Raw genomic sequence first — 19,367 nt, 5'->3', positions numbered from 1 at the left:
TTAAACGTGAAAAACTTTCGTTGGACGAATTTTCTTGTAAACTTCATATTTACTGAGATATCGCACTTTGACGCACTAATGAGCAACCCTGTATAGTTGGTATGCATGAAACTGCATACATAAAACTGTACCTACTTGTGTTTGCGTAAAACATGTTTTTTTCTATCATTATTTCACTCATCCATTTAGTATGGATGAGTGAAATAATCATAGAAAAAAACATGGCATTATGCCATATTGCAAAAAAGGAATTAATAAGCGATAATTCGATAATTTTCAAAAAAACTTACATCAATTATTTCACGTTGTCATGGAGTCATAATAAATGTCACTGTTCACGGATTTATTAAAGGTGATTGATGTCAAATATATTCTAAAATAATTATAAATATCGTTTTGGAGGTATTCCCGACGAATATATATATATATATTGATAAAATGGTAGTTAGTGGCAAACCGACAAACACACCCGAAAAGATTTAAAAGTTTAATATTATATAAAAATCAATGGAATGAATCAACCAAATGGAAAACCACTACTTAAATGGAATATAATATTGTCGAAAGATCAACAATGATTGATGGAAATAACTAAACATTACATTAGTTATCCGTATCGGATAATGGCCACAAATAAGATAATTACCTATGTGGATTCTAAATTAATAACAAATAGTACCTAATCGAAAGATAGACGCAAGTAACTCAAGTAGCTGAATATCAACCAATCGGTCTAATCAGCTCGATTAACCTTAATAGTAAAGTTCAGGAGTATAATGAATAGTCTGTGACTTGGAACAGCAAACAAAATGTATTGGATAGATTTATGGTGTCATCGGTGTCAAATGGCATTTAGCTGTAATTACAGTTCCTGGTTCTTGATTAGTTTTTGACTCATTTTAATAAGTTCACACAGCATCTTTGATCCGTTCATGGCTGCTCTGCTATTGTCGTGTTTGTAACTGTTTCGTTAATTGAAACTAGCAAGAATAAATTCGATTGAGAACGTTTTTTGCTTCATTTATCGGAATTCTGATTGTATGTGTTGGAGCTGCATATAAATTTTCTGTTTCAAATAGCCCCTCTCACACCAGGTGTTGTGGCAATCATACCCAGGTGCAAATGACAAATTTAGAACGGACATAAATGTGCTTTATTTACTCTTAAAACAAAACGCCTTTGTAGCTGTTTCTATTTTGGGAACGATACGTTTTTCTTCTATGTAAGAGGAACAAAGTACGTGTATCGCCTTCAAGCACACAATTTTTCACTAGCTTTTAATTTTTATGGTTTCGGAGCCGTCCGTTCATTCGTAACAACATCAGTTTCAAGTATCAACTGCGGTTAATTAAATTTTTCACATATTTTGGTTAATAGAGACGGTTTCTAATAGGCAGCTCTGGAGAAAGGAGAATGCAATATCATAATTTTGCTATGTATGGTAGACAGAATTTGTATTAAGATCATTGAGAATAATAGTAAGGTATATTTGGTCCATAAAAACCAACTACTTTGGGAACATTTTATTCAATTTTCATTCACCAATGTTGAGGAAGAAAAGAATTATGTCGACTGGTTAGTTCGAGTTCACTTTTACGACACTTTCAAGCTTCACCGAACTGAGTTTTTATACATTATTACCATTTATACAACAATAATATACTCTCATTTAGGAATGCATAAAAAACACAGTGTCTTGTAAAATTGTCCGAGACAAGTTTTATTTGGTTTAAAAGTGTCTTTAATAATTCAATAGAAGCCTGAACCGTGATACCAATGCAGATTTGTTAAAGATTCTATAGATTTACCTTGTAGTTAAATAACCTTTTGAGCAAAACAGACACATTTTTCAATGGACGAGATGCAAATTGTGTACAAGTTTCCCAGTATAATAAAATAGCCTGTTATACATACTCAAAGATTCACAAGTAGTCTGGCTAGTTAAACTGGGCTTTATAGGTGATTTTCATGCATGCGCTGTGGAATATTTACAGTGTGATCTTAATTTCTAGTTTGTCTGATTAAAAAAAGTCTTGTTAAATAACCCAAGACGAAGCATTGCAAATTCCATTCATTATTATGTGCACTATTAGGGCCTAACTGAAATTTACAAAATTTAATTAATTTAAATAAATGCGGTAAGTGTTTTAAAACCAAGAAAACAAAAAAAACATTTAAAACAAATATCTTGGGAACCGAAAAGGAGCACTCGAGGGACAATTATTATCAACATTCATTTTTTCATCATTTTGTTTCTGTCAATAACTCTATTACCCTTTCTAGCCAACTCCTATTGAGTTTTCGATAGGTGTTATTAATAATATGTGCTTAAATTAGAAAGTTCCTAAAAACTAAAACCTCCAACAAGCGATTTGAAGAAACGCTTATGAGTTAAGGTTGCGTGCTTCCTCTCGAGCAAAGAACAGACTTGAGCCTAACTGATTTTATTTTATGTCTTCAAGTTAATTATGAAAAATATAAAGAGTATGTATGTTTTGTTTTGTATAACTGAGCGCCTCTCGCCAAATGTCCCAAGGTCGATTTAGTTATATGTATTCAAAAATCCGAAAATTATTGGTGAACTGGTGAGAAACATCAAAGTTTATTATTTTGTCCTTGAGAGTTCCTTCCTATAGTGACTCATCAATAAATAACAATTACAATAATTTACTATTTACTTCGACTGCTATTTCTATCTTCAAAAACTTTTGGATATTTAATTAAGATATGGCTGAGAGCCATATTTAGGTAAACACCTTATATGCGTCACTTTAAATGTAGATTGAAAATAGCATATTATTGGAGTGTTTTGTAAAATCGGCAGTATGCACACAAATAGGCGCAACCGTTTGCAATATGTACGTTGAATTGATATACCTATGCAGATCAGTTATGATTCATTTTTGATTTACTGAGTTCAGTATGATCTAGAATACATATTCTAAAATAACTTAAAATGTTCAAGTATGTAATATTCTGTTTCTGGAGACTAAAGACACCTACTGACTAAATAATGCAGTAAACATGTGCTTATTCTCACACTTATCATTTTATTAAAAACTGTAGGTACTCTATTCATCTCATCTGACTTTTTTTATAGAGGTTATACCAATACTCAAAATACATAATGTAACAAAATGTATAAATGCTCTGATACGGTAAACTTTTCCAGATTGATACTTAATAATGATAATAATCTAACCTACAAGTTAATTTGCTTAATGATGAAAAAGCATTTCCAGTTTCAGATAGGAATTGTACTCTAATCAGCGTTGTCTTCATTGGTTAAGCTTCACAATTTAATACATGTTATCTTTCTCATTGGATTTGATCACGTGGAAAATGTATGTTGAGTTAACTGTGGTTCATAATTTAATTTAACCGTGTTTTATCAATGATAATAATCACTAATTAAACTAAACCTTGATTGCCGTTAATAATCAGCAAAAAAATGCATACTATTTCTTTCTCAACCTCGATTTTGGCTAGCTTCAGGCGACGTAGTAGCACTTGCAATAGCACTGCTTAATTTGCTGTAGTTTCATATTAAAGCCCGTTTTAGGGTTGTACTTCTGATTTAAAGCATGGTATAATTGGCTTTAAAAACTTCAGTTCTCAATTGAATGATTTTCATTCTGGGTTAAAAGTTAAATTTTGTGAAATTCTGTCAGTCCATTATTTGTTGGCGTTTTATTTTATTTCCTACGTTAAAAATTTCATTTTTTTTGTCAACTTTTATTTTTTTAAAGAGTGTAAATGTTTTGCATACTGCATTTGCGGTAATCTTTTTGGGACCACCGCTAAAGTAAACTATTAAAAAAATGTTTTTCTGAAAATCAATACAAATTGATTTTAAAGTTGTTTTCTTGTACCACTTGAATTGTATATTTTAGAACCCCGAAACGATTTTTTCAAATTCAATTCGGATTGTTTTTGTTTTGCCTGATGGAGGTTTATCTATTTTTAAGTACCGGCATCGACACACACATATCACTCCAAGCCAGCAATTTAATCTATCCGACTGAAAGTCAGCCGTGGAAAGATAGCTCGACACGATGACAAGTGATCCACGAGAACAACAGACAAAAAATCATGCCACATGTGCAACCAAAGACCGTGTGAAAGAGTTAACTTAAGGCTGACGTGTAACGAACCATATCTTAAAGAGACTTTTATTAACCGATCGATCTTGATTATCGTTCTTATTGCATTCTTCGAGCGCAATCACTGGTAAGCGACTGCATATGCAAACTAAATCCAGCTCTGGTTGAACTGACGAATTATTATTTTATTTAACTACCATCAGGCACTCAATTATCTAAACGGGAAAACCTGCTCTATTATGGATTGGATTAAAACAATGCAGTTAGAATCTTCTGCAACTCTTTCGTTTTTTATTTATTAAATACCAATTTTACTACAGGAATGTATTTTTGCAATATGTGCAACGTTGGTACTAAAACATCAAACAGATGATTTTTTAAAGCGTAAGTATCTGAAACAATAGTAAGTCAGAAAGTAAGAAAAGGTTAAAAACATTATTCAGCTTGGTGGATTTAAAAGATAGTATTACCTTTTCTGAGACATCTGAGTTTTCAGGATTTCGGAAATTTTATTTTTGGATTTAAATGTAGAGGAAATTTCAGTTCTGCATATTCTTTTGATGTTATATTTATTATTTTCTTAACTTATTTCAGCAAAGCACAAGCGAAAATACGAATTTACAATTCAGGGTGATTCAAAATTGGCGTCATTCCTCTGGAGGTGTTGTCTGGCGATGTTATAGGAGTACAGAAAAAATAGTAAAAGCAATTAATTGTTATTAAAAACTGCGAAATTAGCAAAAAACGATATTAGAAATACGGCACCAATGTTTTTCAAGGTAATCTGCCTAATTAACATTGCGCAAATACCTGTTCGCTTCGTAATTATTTAAAACTCCGGTAACCATAGAATTATACAGACGGTAAGGATAAACGGTAAATTCAACAAGATTTGTTGACGAAATGTCAACCTGTTCTCATAACCTCGAATATGGGTGTTTATAAATAAACCATACAACACCAAATATTTGAATGGTTAACTCCAAACAAGCTAGTGCGTGTGTAATCCCCTTATTATCCACTCTTATTAAGCAGCTTCTCGTATTCAGTTAATTAACTCCTGCTCCATTTGTATCTCCTTGTGCTGTGTGTATCGTACAAACGTGGTAGGAACGTACCTCTTCCTTGGAATTTATTTGGTGCTTGGAAAAGTGTCAGTTATTGTGCTCTGAGTGCCCCTGGAAGGCCGTGATTCGATTGTGTCCAATACTTGTTCCTCTGTGCCTGGAACCCGAACATCAATTGTCGTCCACTATCTTCCTGGAACCACTCTCCTCGTCCTGTGTTGGCGTGAGTTCTTTCAGCTTCTGCTATGTTACTGTAGCATTTCCCCTGAACTAATCAGCAAATTCGTGAAAGGAAATTCAAAGTTAGTCAGAGTTTGACAAGGGCTTTCCACCTGTAACTATCTGTTAATGACAAAAAACATAATTGCCGCTGTGCCTTTTCATCAAAAAATTGTAGAAGAGAACTTTTTTGATATCAAAAATTTTCATAATTTGAAGCAAAGATTGTAATTTTTCTTTTTGAACGCTTAAGTATTCCAATATGCTACCAATTATACACATTACATGGAACAATTTGAAAATAATGCTTAATAACAAAGTTGAAAATCGATCTTCGACTGTTAATATCTTAATCTAGTTATAATCTTAATTAAAAAAAAAAAAAATTTTCAATATTTTTCTCGTACTCGCCAAGTGAGCCTCTATCGCCCCTTAAAAGGAATCATACAAACACATATTGAAATCGATTGCGTTTTTGAGATACAAGGCGACAAAGTTTTACGTTTCTTACTAATTCACGAAAATCTTAAGACACAAATGAAATTTTATATTCTGGGACGGATTGCAATGCCACATTCAATCATGTTTTCGCCAAATTTGCAGAGGGCGTCTCATGATACTAATATTTAATTTTTAAATGATAACTTTTTGCACTTACTCGTATCAACCTGATGTTAAAATAAAATCAATTTTCGTTACCAGTTAAGTACCTAAGAAAGATATTCTTGTTTTCAACGTAGCTAACATTAAGAGTTTCTAAAACTTTATTGCAAGCTAATTACAACAAAGTAACACACTTAAATAAACAATTTCATATTAGGTATTCTATTACAATATCTTAAGATTTGCTTGAACTATTAAATAAAATGTTAACTTTGCCAATTTTTACCTAAAAAACGAAGCCGTTTTTAATATATTATTTACAGTAGTTTGTATGATATTTTCATCAAATTGGATTTTCTCTGGACCATTAAAGTTCTGCTACTATAAACTGACACTGAGAGTAAAGTGCTGGAATCTGAAAATAAGTACAAACATTTAGTCCTTTACATTTATCGAATTAATGGAAATAGACACAATCTAATTGATGTTCTGTAGTGTTTGATGGCCACACTAATCTCTGAAAATTTGGATTCAACAAGGTGAGGTCGAATTGAACTGAATTGCGGAATACCTTTTGAAGAGAGAACTGTTTTTATCGGTCTAGTGAAGTTTTGGAAGAAAAATGTTTGCTACGAATTTTTTCTTTGATAAAATTTTTTTTTTAATTTCTTATCAAATTAAATTCATTATTTATATTATAGGCTAATATAAAGTGTTAGCATGGCTTCAATTGGGTAAACACGGGAGAGGAGACATTATAGGTTTGACTTCTTTTCTTTGTGACTTACATTTTAAACATTTATAAATTGTTGTCTAGTCCAAAAAAAACAATAAGCAAAAAATTATACTTCAGCCTAAATCCTACCGAATATTTAAAAACCAATTCAATGTCACTTTTAAAATTTAAAAAAAAAAAAGAAAAAAAAAACAATATTTAGAAGGGTTATCGTACTAAAACGAATTTATATTCAATTCGAACAGTTCCAATTAATGTATAGATGTATACAGCCCGTCATGCCACTAAAGAGGTTTACAAAAAAACAAAACAGCACTTAAAAGAGGCGTGAACTGACTAATATGGCTGCTAAATTCATTTACACATCTTGCGAGATCGGCGCCATGGGATATAAATCTTAACGCGTTAAAGAATGTTCGACTTAAAATTATATTTAATGCAGGCATGACATTGGATTTAAAAACATACATCTGTTTCCAGTGTGACACTTACACTCACTCACGACTTGTATTAGACCCAGAAATCTGGGGTATAAGGACAAATTGCTCAATTTCACTCCGATAAATTTGTTTATTATAAATTAATGAAAATAAAAGTAAAAGTTAGTAACCTTGATAAGATATACATTACTTACGTCGAAGCAGACGATAGACGAAATGAAGAAAAGAAAAATTTAGACCAAACTGCTCCCGCTGACACCAAACTGGTCCACCAGTTAAGTCCAATGAAATTTGGTAAAAATCGAACTTTTTTATGAATCGGTGTGTAAAGTATATTGATTCCATAATGCTTGTACACTGGTTTATAAACAAAATCAGTTAAAATAACAGAATAGACCAGTTAATTTACATCCAGCATCCGGTGCACTTGATAATATTTAGCAAAAACTGAGTTCTTGAATTCGTAATGGTTTTCGAATTAAATAGTGCTTAGGAAAAAAATATTTTAATAAAAGCGCAATGACAATGCACTTTTATTAGTGCTAATTTTAGTGCTTCATATTGTTTTCCACCTTATCGAACGCTGCGCTTTTTCGATTTTGGTACCCAAAATTAGACATTGCTATTGAATAAGTAAGTGATTTCACATATCCTCATAAAAAGTCTAGCGGGTTGAGGTCTGGAAATCGCAAGTTAATTTTTGTTAGTTTCATACTGCTGAAGAATATTTTCTGCATATTCAATAATAGATTAAAATATAACATGTCATTTAAGAAACTTGAAAAATTTAATTAAAATATGGACATTTTTTGGACACATTTGGAAAGTGAACATTTTCCACTAAATTTCAATTTATAAAACTTGACGCCGCCATTTATTGAATATCTTCAGAATGAGAATTTCCACAACTACAGTAAATTAGAACTTATTTATGTGGTATTTAATGTTCAACATCAACTGGTTACTGTTTGCGCTGTCGAATGGAAAAATTGCGAACTTGGGATTCTTCTTTTGTGTTCAATATTTTACAAATTCTGGTTATTAACCGAGGCTTTTTACTATTCGGGTATCAGTTTCTAACGGTCGGGAGAAGTTGTCAAAAAAACCAAGTCTTTCAGCATGTAGAAACTAAATAGATATCCCGGATATATGGCGATAACGAAATCTAGTTTCAATTAATATATCGTGTAACTTTCCTCTCTTTAAGGCTCTCTGAAAAGGGTTGTGCCATAAGTTTCCTAATTTTCTCTAGCAAAAACGTTTCGGAACAATTAGCGGCACTCCTGCGTTTAAATATGTTTATGTCAACCATTCACCTGTGTTCAAAATGTTAGTAGATAGGTCCAGTTTTTTGCCACTCCGGGTTTTGCTGAAAGAAACATGGATGAGTGGAGTTGGATAAGGCAAAAACCGGGACACAGAAATTGAGTAATTTAAATGCTCAGGCATTTAATAATAAAAAATATATATATAATAAAATACTGCAAATTCTGAAAAACATACATTTGTGTTCTGTGCACACTGATCATTAGGTACCCCTTAGTTAAACCCCGGCTTTCTGGGCAACCTATTTTGTTCGCTCATACAGTTGTTCGTAAAACCTATATTTTTAAATTTGAACTTATATTATTAATAGCTACATCTGATTTACTTTTGTAATTTCATATCTGAAATATATCGTATTTAGCGTCGCCTTTAACAAAGAACAAACACTTTACCACAATTTTTGCAGTTAACAATTTAAAATGTAAACATCATTGCGCTTGAATAAACGGTCTGGATAGCAATCGTTCGTATATAAACGGTCTAATCTGTATATTAAATGACATGTATTTTTACATACGGCCTGCTGTATTAGGCCGTATATATATGACCTAGTCTGTCTATATACGGTCTGATTCTATATACCGTTTGTAACATATCCACAAATAATGTAATATATTTCTGATGTATACTTTTGCGGCATTCTATCTACCTACAGCACATAGTATACGAGTACTAATTTCACATAGTACATATACGAGTACATATTTTTACTACTAAACCACTGATTAGTTCGTGGCTATGAAAGATAAGCGTTCTCGTAAAAAAGATGTTACAGTTATCGGAATTTTTGGAAGTATAATTAAACCATAATATAACTAGTTTTAAAAAAAATATTGAAATTATTTGAAACTTTTTTTTGTTACAGTCTTGCAAAATATGCAACAAAACCTTTGCAAATGTATACCGGCTCCAACGCCATATGATCAGCCATGATGAAAGTGCCATTCTTAGAAAATTCAAATGTACGGAATGTGATAAAGCCTTTAAATTTAAGCATCACCTCAAGGTAAGTTTTCTAATAAGTAATTAAATTTTTCGAAAAGTGAAATTCCGGATGGAAAGTTATCAACTTCTACTACCCATTCTTTCATTTAGTTTTAGGAGAATGTACATACACACTTGTTATTAACCACTCATTTTATTCTTTGCAGGAGCACATAAGGATTCATAGTGGTGAAAAGCCGTTCGAATGTGGTAACTGTGGCAAACGGTTCTCTCATTCCGGCTCCTATTCCAGTCACATGACCTCCAAGAAGTGCCTAGTAATGAATTTGAAGCTGGGTAGAACTAGAGCCGCCATAAATAATCAGTTAATGGATAAAAATATTTCCCAAAGTATCAAAGGCTCAACTAAAAGGCCATCTGGCAGTCCCATAAACAATAACATTTCTAACAGCCCCAATCACAATGCTTCTTACTTGCCCATTTTGCCGAAGTACCCGGAAGCAGCTGCAGCTTTGTTTCAATCGCATATGAGTGGAAATCCATCAATGGCCCCTTTTTACTTCAGTACGCCACATAGCATTCTCAATACACCGCACACCATAAACCCATACTCGGCATCGGCTATAAATCACCTGCTCGAACAACTACAGCAACAGGTACAACACCAGCAACACAGCACATCAAGTCCTGTAAGGAGTTCTTTTGGGCAAACATCCGAATCTAGTGCAATGGCCGAAGACTTTTCCAAGCCACAAAAAGGTAAACTTAGTGTTACTACTTTAGTAGCTAATCGAGGTCCGGAGGAATTTGATGATCTTTCCAAATCCAACGCTTCTGATTGCGGCGAGCTGGTTATGGATGAAGACAGTGACAATCACAACACTGAAATACTTAGTGTTGATGACAAGATCGGCAATAGTCAGCATAATAATCTACCTCAACCTCCAATGTTCAACGCAAATACTATCGATGCATTGAAAATATTTTCCGAGACGATTCCTGTCACTAAGGACTCAGGAAATGCAACAGATAATTTTACTGCTCCTACTGCACATTCCCCTAAAGAACACTTTTCGTGTACCAATTGCAAGGACATATTTTCAACAGTTGCTGGTTTGGAGAAACACGACTGCAAAGACGCTCAGAGCGAAGGACTAGCCGCGAAACTAGTAGCAGCCTTAACCCCGAAATCGGAGCATGGTTCCAACGAAAACATTAGTGGAGCTGAAGATCATGATTTTGAGAGAAACTGCTATCAGGTGGAAGAAGTGGATTCGGAAAATTATGCAACCACAGATCATGTCAATGAGGACGGAAGGAAAGTTCGTGTTAGATCTTTAATTTCCGAGGAGCAGCTAAGAATTCTCAAAGATAAATACAAGGAGAATCCCAGACCGAAACGTGAAGATTTAGAAAACATTGCAGCTAATATCGGATTTCCTGTTCGAGTAGTGCAAGTTTGGTTTCAAAATACGCGAGCCAGAGATCGACGAGAAGGAAAGTTAATACAAGTTCCGTACAACCCAACCGCCTCTGGATCTCGATATAATGTGCCTTCAACGTCCTTGAACCAACAAGTTATGCCTTCATCGCCCCAATATATTTCCGAACAACCCTTGGATTTATCTGTTAGAAGGTGTGGTACCCTTTCAAATGACACATCCCCATCTTGTTCGCCTAGACGTCCGCATTCTGTGAATCATTCCGACACTACTCATGACGAAATAGTCAATCTTAGCCATAAATCGTCAAGAAGTCCAACGCCCTATTTGTCATACCAGAACCACTTTCAAGGATCAAATTCTTCAGATCCAAGGCAGTCGCCGTCGCCTCTAGAATACAACAGCAGCCGATTGGCACAAATACTGGCTCAACCAGCCCACAAACTTTCCAATCTACCTGGAATGGGGATAGTTCCAATGGACCACCTTCTGCAATTTGGAGCTCACGATCTTCCTAGTTTAACGCAATTGATTACCAGTCGGATGACAAGTTTAAGTCCCAACTCAAGCCATTCACCACACGAGGGAGCTCAAGATGAAGAGGGGTTGCAGACCAAAAGAGCCAAGGTCCAACAAATGATTCTTAAAAGTATGACCAATCAAGGGTTGGTTCAGGAGGCAGAAATTGAGGGACAATTCCAGTGTGATCAATGTGATAAAGCATTTTCCAAGCAAAGTTCGTTGGCGAGACATAAATATGAGCATTCTGGTAAGTACAATACATATTACACCATGTCGGATTTTTAAGGTGGTACATAATACAAGCGTCATACACAACGGCATATTTTAGATGTTAAAGTAAGAGAAAATCGTTCGTGAGGTTTCGATAGGTTTTAAAGCGTTTTCAAACTAATTTTTAACGTATCGGCTACAGGACGTTAAGTATGTGCTTATTTCATATGTAATTTGGATACAAATTTTTTGCAACAGGATATTTGCTGGTCTCGGTTAAAGGAATAAACCATCTTGTTGATTGAAAAATCCTGTTTTCAAGTCACATGACAGATGGGTCATTTTGAAGATCGAGATCTCCAAAATTCCAAGTCCAAATGTTTGAAACCGACACTCTACGTGCCTCATCAGTGCATGTTCTACTGTTTCATTATGAGTTCCAATTTCAGGAACAATTTTCCTTATGTACGCTCTTAAATTTGGTTAAGCTTGATTTTCTTGTTTATATATTTTTTAAGCATACTCTACACTATCGCTGCAAAATAATACGGACGTAAATGTGGACTTTCGCGTCTTTGTGGTCACCGTCTGAAATCGGTTTGCGGTCAAGTGTGGAGCGTGATTTCAAATAGTCGAACTCGTTAATTCACGAAATTGCTTCTAAAAAGTCAATTTTATAACACCAGGCAAACCAACCATTTCACATTGATGCATGGTATAGTCAAAGCAGTTTCAATCGTTTTTAGTTGAAAAAATTTCTGGCACAATGCTCTGATTTTATTTGGCCTTCGGTGACATAGTTGGTGGTTCTCACCCTGTTCTGGCCAGAATAGCACTCAATTTATGAGCCCTGAGGATGGCTCAAATACAACTGTAACTTACTATTCGTTATACATTTCTACGCAAATAATAATTTTCTATATTTCCGCTTTTTTGTGACGGCGCCAATTTTGACGCCCGCTTAATGCTTTTTTTCCGGATGATTGGTACCAAAAAGAGCTGCTGGCTTCTTATACATTTTATTTAAACGCACTAATTAGTTTGTCGATTAAATCAGTAATATTCCAAATACGGAACCGTCTTTTGCCTTAAAAACAATTACTGCTTTCGCTATAGCTCTTCACAAGTAAGTTCTAAACTAAAATAAGACCACCGTTGCGATCGTACTGTATCCGGTCTCTCAAAACCAAGTTAAATATACATTTTTATCAACAGAAACGTGCCGAAGCATGGTTTTGTGTTAGTTCAACTAATTGTTAGCTGCAAATTCTAAAAGAACCTTCAATTTAACGAAGATATGTTCACTAGGGTCATGTTTTGCTAGATGCTATTATTTCGACATATAAAATTTGCAATACGCTTGTTATCAGTTACTAAAATTTATTTATGAAACCAAATTGTGGGCTTAAAGCTAAAACTGACAAACTCTAAAATGTAAATTTTTGGTAGTACCACTTTCAAACCGAACCGAAAATTATATGAGAATCCTTTTGAAAGCCCTGTTATTTAAAACACATTTTTAGTGCACCTGTTTGTGTGGCCTTGAGGTGACTTCTTTAGTTTTTGAAGTCCAATATATTATTTTTTTAAATTACTTGGCCAACCAACACAAATACCGCAATTTTTGGCTCTCTTTTAGCTTTAAATCCACGATATATAGTCTGTTGAGCCGATTTAACCGCTAATTGAAAATACTTTTTAAAAGATCACATTCCCTATGAAATATTTTTTTCGATTGTGTAAAATTAATAGTTTTTGAGCTACCATCGACGACTTTTCTTAGTACCACCCAGTACGTATAAATAGAGCTTGACCTTACAGCTTGGCACATGTATTAGTAACATCTACATAACCCATAAAATTTGAATAAAATAATATTTTTTTAATTGCAGGTCAGCGACCACATAAATGCGACGAGTGTCCAAAAGCCTTCAAACACAAGCATCACTTAACGGAGCACAAGCGGTTACATTCAGGAGAAAAGCCATTTCAGTGTAGCAAATGTTTGAAGCGATTTTCTCATTCTGGATCGTACAGTCAACATATGAACCACCGATTCTCGTACTGCAAGCCATATAGAGAATAATTTTTGTTGGCAAGTGTAAATACATTTCTTTCAGTGCCGTATTGTACCTTAGATTGTTACTAAAGTACTTAAGTACTTTATTTTCGTGTATTTAAATTGTAATTAGTGTATTTTGTGTTAAAATATTACATTAATGGGCAGGTTTGCATTTGTCTCCGAATAGATTTATTTTATATTTTCAGTACATTTTAGATTTGATCTAAAATTATTTTCAAAACTAGTTAATTTACGATTTCTCAGGAAAATGCTATATGGAGTTTGGTAAACAGGAGATGCAAACGCAACTGATGAAAAGCATTGCTGAAATTATTCAAACTCAACCAGTTACACTAGGTGATATAGCATAACGAAAAGAGATAAATCTATTTGTCGGCAATATGCTGCGTCTGATCGTTTTTAAAGCTGTGAATTTTGTGCCATAATATGTAGATTATTGATATATACATTACCAAATATGTTATTTTATTTAGGTATTTGTGCAATTATTTTAGTGTTCTTGCAATCTTTTTTTCTACTTGGCCATGTCTACATTAAATGCAATTTAAGCTTTCTATCCCATATTAAAAGTTCACATAAAGTTATATAATGGGAGTGAAATATACCTTGCTAAGTAAAGATGCAGCCTTTTCGGGATAAAATGACGCTATTTCGTGTGAATTAAGTATTTCCTTAAATTATACATTCATTTGAAGCAAAGTTAAATTTCACAGTAACTGCTGCAATGAAATACTTAATTTATTGAGATATTGATTGATTACTGAATCTCAAATCAATGTTTTCTTTGTCTCAATCAATGTCAAATGAATGTTTTCTCTTTTAATTTTATATGTAGGTTTTCTGGTACCTGTATAAATACTCATTAGATACGCGCACATATAAGTACCAGTATTATTAAATCCAATGTCTTCCACCACTTTAACATGTAGTGGTGCAATTGCAGGCATGGGGCAATAAGCAATTGTTTCTTTTCTGGAAATTCACATAATATTTTTATTTGAATGAGTATACATCGAAATGGTTTTACATGAACTGCAGTAATACCTCATTATTAAAATTAGAAGTAACACACATTTGCACTTCAGTAATAGAACCGCCAAAATTACGAACAAACACGTATTTACAAAAATTATTTTCAATAACAATGATAAATCATTTAGGCGCTAGTTTGATTTAGAAATAAATTTTCATGAAAACTTGCTTATTTGTTATAAATATTCAGAATCTCATACAAATCACTTTTTATCCTTATTATCCAGTTAAATATACCTTAGTTTTTATTTAAAAATCAGTCGATAAAGACTAGATATTATGGGAAAGTTTATCCGGATAAATCGTTTACTCTATATGGAATACCTGGATTGTATTTATTTATGCAATTAAATTAATTGTTACATAGCAATGTACCACCATTTTGCAAATATAATTAATCGAAATGAAGAAATGTAAGGGGGGACCATTAAAGCTAAGGTATATTTTAGTGATTTGAAAACACCTTCATTAAATTGAAAGTAAGAACATTTTTATAGAAAACAACTACTTTTAGATGTCCCGTTCTGTATGCTATATAAATGGTCTCAAAGATGCATTTGAAATAGTTACCTTTATACCAATGCTTCAAAACGATCACATTGATTTTAGTGTAACATGTTTCTATCTACGAGAATAGATAATCTTATTGATTTTATATTGTAGGGTGAGAAATTTAAAATATATTTATAATAAATCTATAATAGAATCGTTTTGAGTGCCAAAATTCCGTCAAATATATTACGCGTAGGAGTCTGTATATTTATAAAAATTGGGTTTCGGCTACATCGAAAAGCTACAGTTAGTTTTAGGATTTCTGAAACAGTTCGTCTTATAGCTATTGTGTATTGATTAAAATTGATATGTATTTCTGCGCTCAGATGTAAATTAAAGATGCTACATTTTATGCCTTCTATCTTTGGATTTGTTGAAGAATTTAAAATGGCATTAATCAAGGAACAAATCAAACACACTATTTTTTAAATGTTTTTGTGAAATCATCATGAAACATTGTTTTTAGCGGGTAGAAATATTTGCCTAACAAGCAACAATGTTGGCAAGTATAATCCTATAAATTGTGAAATACAATTACTGCGTACGAGTATACCTAACCATTCCACACGGAGAACAAAAAACCAAATCTTAATTTATGTTAATTTCTCAAGACTCCAAGAATATATGCTCGGATTTTTATCAGATATTCACCCTGCTCTTATTTTGCAAACAGTACAATAAAAAGGCACGAGCCATGCATTTAAAGGTGTTAATTGACAATACGTAGTTCACATAGATTTTTCACCTATACAAAGAAATAAATGGTGCCAGTTGTTACTAACAATTTTATAGATATTCTAATTAAGGACATTATTGTATAAGATAATATAATGAAAGCGGTGATTTGAGTTAACCATTGAAGTAAATATTTTTAGGGTATTTTGAAATTATAACAAGTAATTGAACTATTTGAACCATTCCAAAATTATGTACCTAATGTATAATTTCCAGTGTGTCGTATAAGTAAGGTTGTTTGACAATAACATAGTCGTTTGATATAAAGTCGTAGAAAGCGACTGCTAATGTTAAAATTTAAACTATAGCATTTATTATATAACATTTGCATCTCAAAACTGCAGAGATATACAATATATTGAAAATATATTACTATACTGGTTATATTATTATAGAACATGTATTTAAAATATAACGGTCCTATAAGCGAGTTCTGTACATAGCAATTTTGTAAATATTGTATCTTCCGAAAATTACTATTTTTGCTTATGGCTTTATAAATACTCGTTTTTGTAAGTTTTTATAGTTTGTATACTAACGTATTTTGTTCGTGTAGTTTTATTTTAATTTTATAGGTTCTGTGGCAATTCGTTCATTTTGTTATAAAAAACATTTGTTGATGTGTTTTGCGATTTCATTGGCTAGTTTTACCAAAGAAAGTGTATATAAATAAAATCATATTTAAATAGCTAAACATTGTTTATTTTTGTTTATGAAATGTTCCTCTTTTTTTGAATTTTGTAATATTTTGTGTGTAATTAAACTTGTAAAGACAGTGATTGTAATAAAAAGGATGTACGTATAAGATATAAATGAACCCAAACCAGTTAGAAAATGTATTTTAATCTCTACCAATAAAGCATATATGAATTAATTATTTCGTTTTTCATTTTATTGTTGAGTATTTTTTTATCCTTCGAGTTAGATCATTATTTTATTATTATTAACTTACTGTAGAACAAGACGCCACCAGATTTGTGATAGTTTAACTATTTCACTTGTTTATTGATTTATTAGATTTGTGATGCTTAATTCATAATTTGCTTAAATCTTTAATTTTGGTAAAACAGCCCGAAATCTAAATGGTTTGGACATGATTACACGCAACGTTTTAACGTGCTATCCTCCAATAATGCAATAAATAGCAATAAAGATTTAAAAATCCCTAACACGAATGGTTTCGCATAAAAGATTTTTTTTTAATTTTGAAAAAGCCACGATATCTAATTGGTTTGGCCAGGATCACACGCAACGTTTTAACTCCAATAAACAATAAAAAAATGCAATTATTCGGACGGATCCCTGGCACGAATCGGTCAGCCAAAAATAATTTGCTTAAATTTTTAACAATCAGGTGATTTACCTCTTCAAAATGCATACTTATGCATTATACGTACATGTATGCATTTTGGTTAAAGAAAAAAAATTGAAAAAACAACGCAAAATGTAAATTAGTTGGCCAGGATCACCCACGGTAAAAGTAGTGCTAAACTTACCGAAAGCTGCATTGACCACCTACAAAAAATCTGTATTATTAACTGTAACTTGACATAAGCCGAAAATCCAGTGATTTGATTGGAAAGAAAAAGAAATAGGAAACTGAATAAAACTAAATGTTTCTCGAACAATTTTTTCGAAGACACCCGGCATCCCGCAATACCGGGTAGTATTGGATTTTTTCCAACTAAAAAACCCCCATTTGCGCTGTAGTTTCCAGGAAATCCTTTAAAACATGCAGTTGTCTAAAGCACAGTCTAAAGTTTGTGTCGGCTCTGGCACCCGTATGCCGTTGCATCTCATTCTCTCTCAACACCCGTTGCCTGTTGCCCTGTTGGGCCAGTTGGTGCCTGGATCTTTTTTTCCTAGGGCCCATATCCATTGGTTCATAACTTACCGCGTTGCGAAGATCTTCATTGCAGTGGTTTTCCGCTTTCTGGAAGTCAGCTCCTGCTTTTCGGGCTATGAAGTCGCGGAGTGGTTCCCATTTTAGATCTCTGTAAATCTGGCTGTTACGTACGAACCAAGGCGCGTCAACTGCAATTCGCAGAATTTTGTTTTCCGTAGCTTGTAGTCTTTTTAAGTGGCATTCGCTCGCATAGCCCCACGACGTAGGGCCATACGCCAATGCGGGCCTGATGATTGTTTTGATCAGCAGGAGCTTGTTCCTAATGCTCATATGACTTTGGCGGTTGAGGAGTGGGTAGAGCTTGCTGGTTACAGCTTTGGCCTTATTGATAGATGTTTGAACATGCTTCCTCCAGGTAAGCTGCTTATCCAAGATGATACCTAGGTACTTCGCCTCTTGTTTCCACTCGACGTCCACCCCATCGATGTTGATATTTCCATCAACGCTGTCCCGCCTCCTACCAATGAGGAGGGCTTGACTTTCGCCTGGGTGAATTTTTACCTTCCACTTAGTAAACCACTCGTGTAGTTCATCAGCTGACAGCTGAAGTCTCCGCCTTACGCATTTCTTGCTCCTTGATGTCGCAAGGAGGGCTGTGTCATCGGCAAAGAGTGCCAGGGTCGTATAAGTAGTCCGAGGTATGTCGCTGGTAAAGATATTGAAGAGCATTGGAGAGAGTACCGCCCCCTGCGGGACACCTGCTTTCGTGCTCCTACTAGTCGATCTGCTTCCTTCAGTTTGGACGCTAAAGGTTCTTCCGCGAACAAAATCATCAACTAATTGGCACATATTAACACTGATACCATTTGTCCGTAGTTTATAGACCAGCCCTTCACGCCAGATTCTGTCAAAGGCCCTTTTGGCGTCCAGCATGAGAATTCCAGTGGACTTCTTCTGGTTCATTTCCCTGGAACATCTTTCCACAATCCTGAGCAGTTGCAGTTCAATGGAATGTTTCCCTCTGAACCCGAACTGCTCCGGTGGTATCACATTTAGTTCGTCTGCTTCGTCCCGCAGTCTTCGTAAGATGGCTCGTTCAGCTATCTTACTAACGGCTGAGAGCAGACCATGGGGGTCTCACTCAAATAGTCAAGGTCAGACCAAGATTTTGCTTGTCGTTAGCGCCACCTAGGCCTTGCTTACGAGTCAACTTACTCATAAATGAACGGAAGATCCCCGAGGGGACGCCACGGCGACGTTTACAGCGTGGGTGCTGATTTCAAAGATGCTGATTTGCATTTTTCGCGAGGCGTCATTATCGTTATCAGAGAAAAGCGTTGTTTCTTGCAGAAGTTTTTTGCTTTCCGCGACCAATAATTTATTAAAACATGAGTTTTAGACCTTGTTGTGCGCCTAACAGTGCGATGATATTTGTTCTAAACGGTAAGCTTTCGCATTACTAGAATTATTTAAATATTGATTTCTGGAGGACGCCAACATGGTGCA

At 34.0% G+C, this 19,367-nt stretch overlaps 1 protein-coding gene across 4 annotated transcripts in view; it reads left to right on the top strand.

The window, feature by feature from the left end:
* LOC109532999 (zinc finger protein 1) overlaps positions 1-16,890 on the top strand; it is a 416,629-nt gene extending 399,739 nt beyond the window's left edge. For all 4 annotated transcript variants that reach the window (XM_048661204.1, XM_048661205.1, XM_048661207.1 and 1 more), the window contains 3 exons: positions 9,360-9,500; positions 9,646-11,650; positions 13,506-16,890. In XM_048661204.1, the coding sequence (XP_048517161.1) occupies positions 9,360-9,500; positions 9,646-11,650; positions 13,506-13,699 (2,340 nt within the window). In that variant the 3' untranslated portion in view covers positions 13,700-16,890. The remainder of the gene's footprint in view (positions 1-9,359; positions 9,501-9,645; positions 11,651-13,505) is intronic.
* The last annotated feature ends 2,477 nt before the right edge of the window (positions 16,891-19,367 follow it).

This window comes from Dendroctonus ponderosae, unplaced genomic scaffold, assembly GCF_020466585.1.
Source record: "Dendroctonus ponderosae isolate FM_Combo_2020 unplaced genomic scaffold, Dpon_F_20191213v2 Dpon_F_20191213_1, whole genome shotgun sequence".
In the NCBI taxonomy this organism is placed as follows: domain Eukaryota; kingdom Metazoa; phylum Arthropoda; class Insecta; order Coleoptera; family Curculionidae; genus Dendroctonus; species Dendroctonus ponderosae.
The sequence above is the reverse complement of the archived record's forward strand: the minus strand, read 5'-3'. Positions and strand labels throughout refer to the sequence as shown.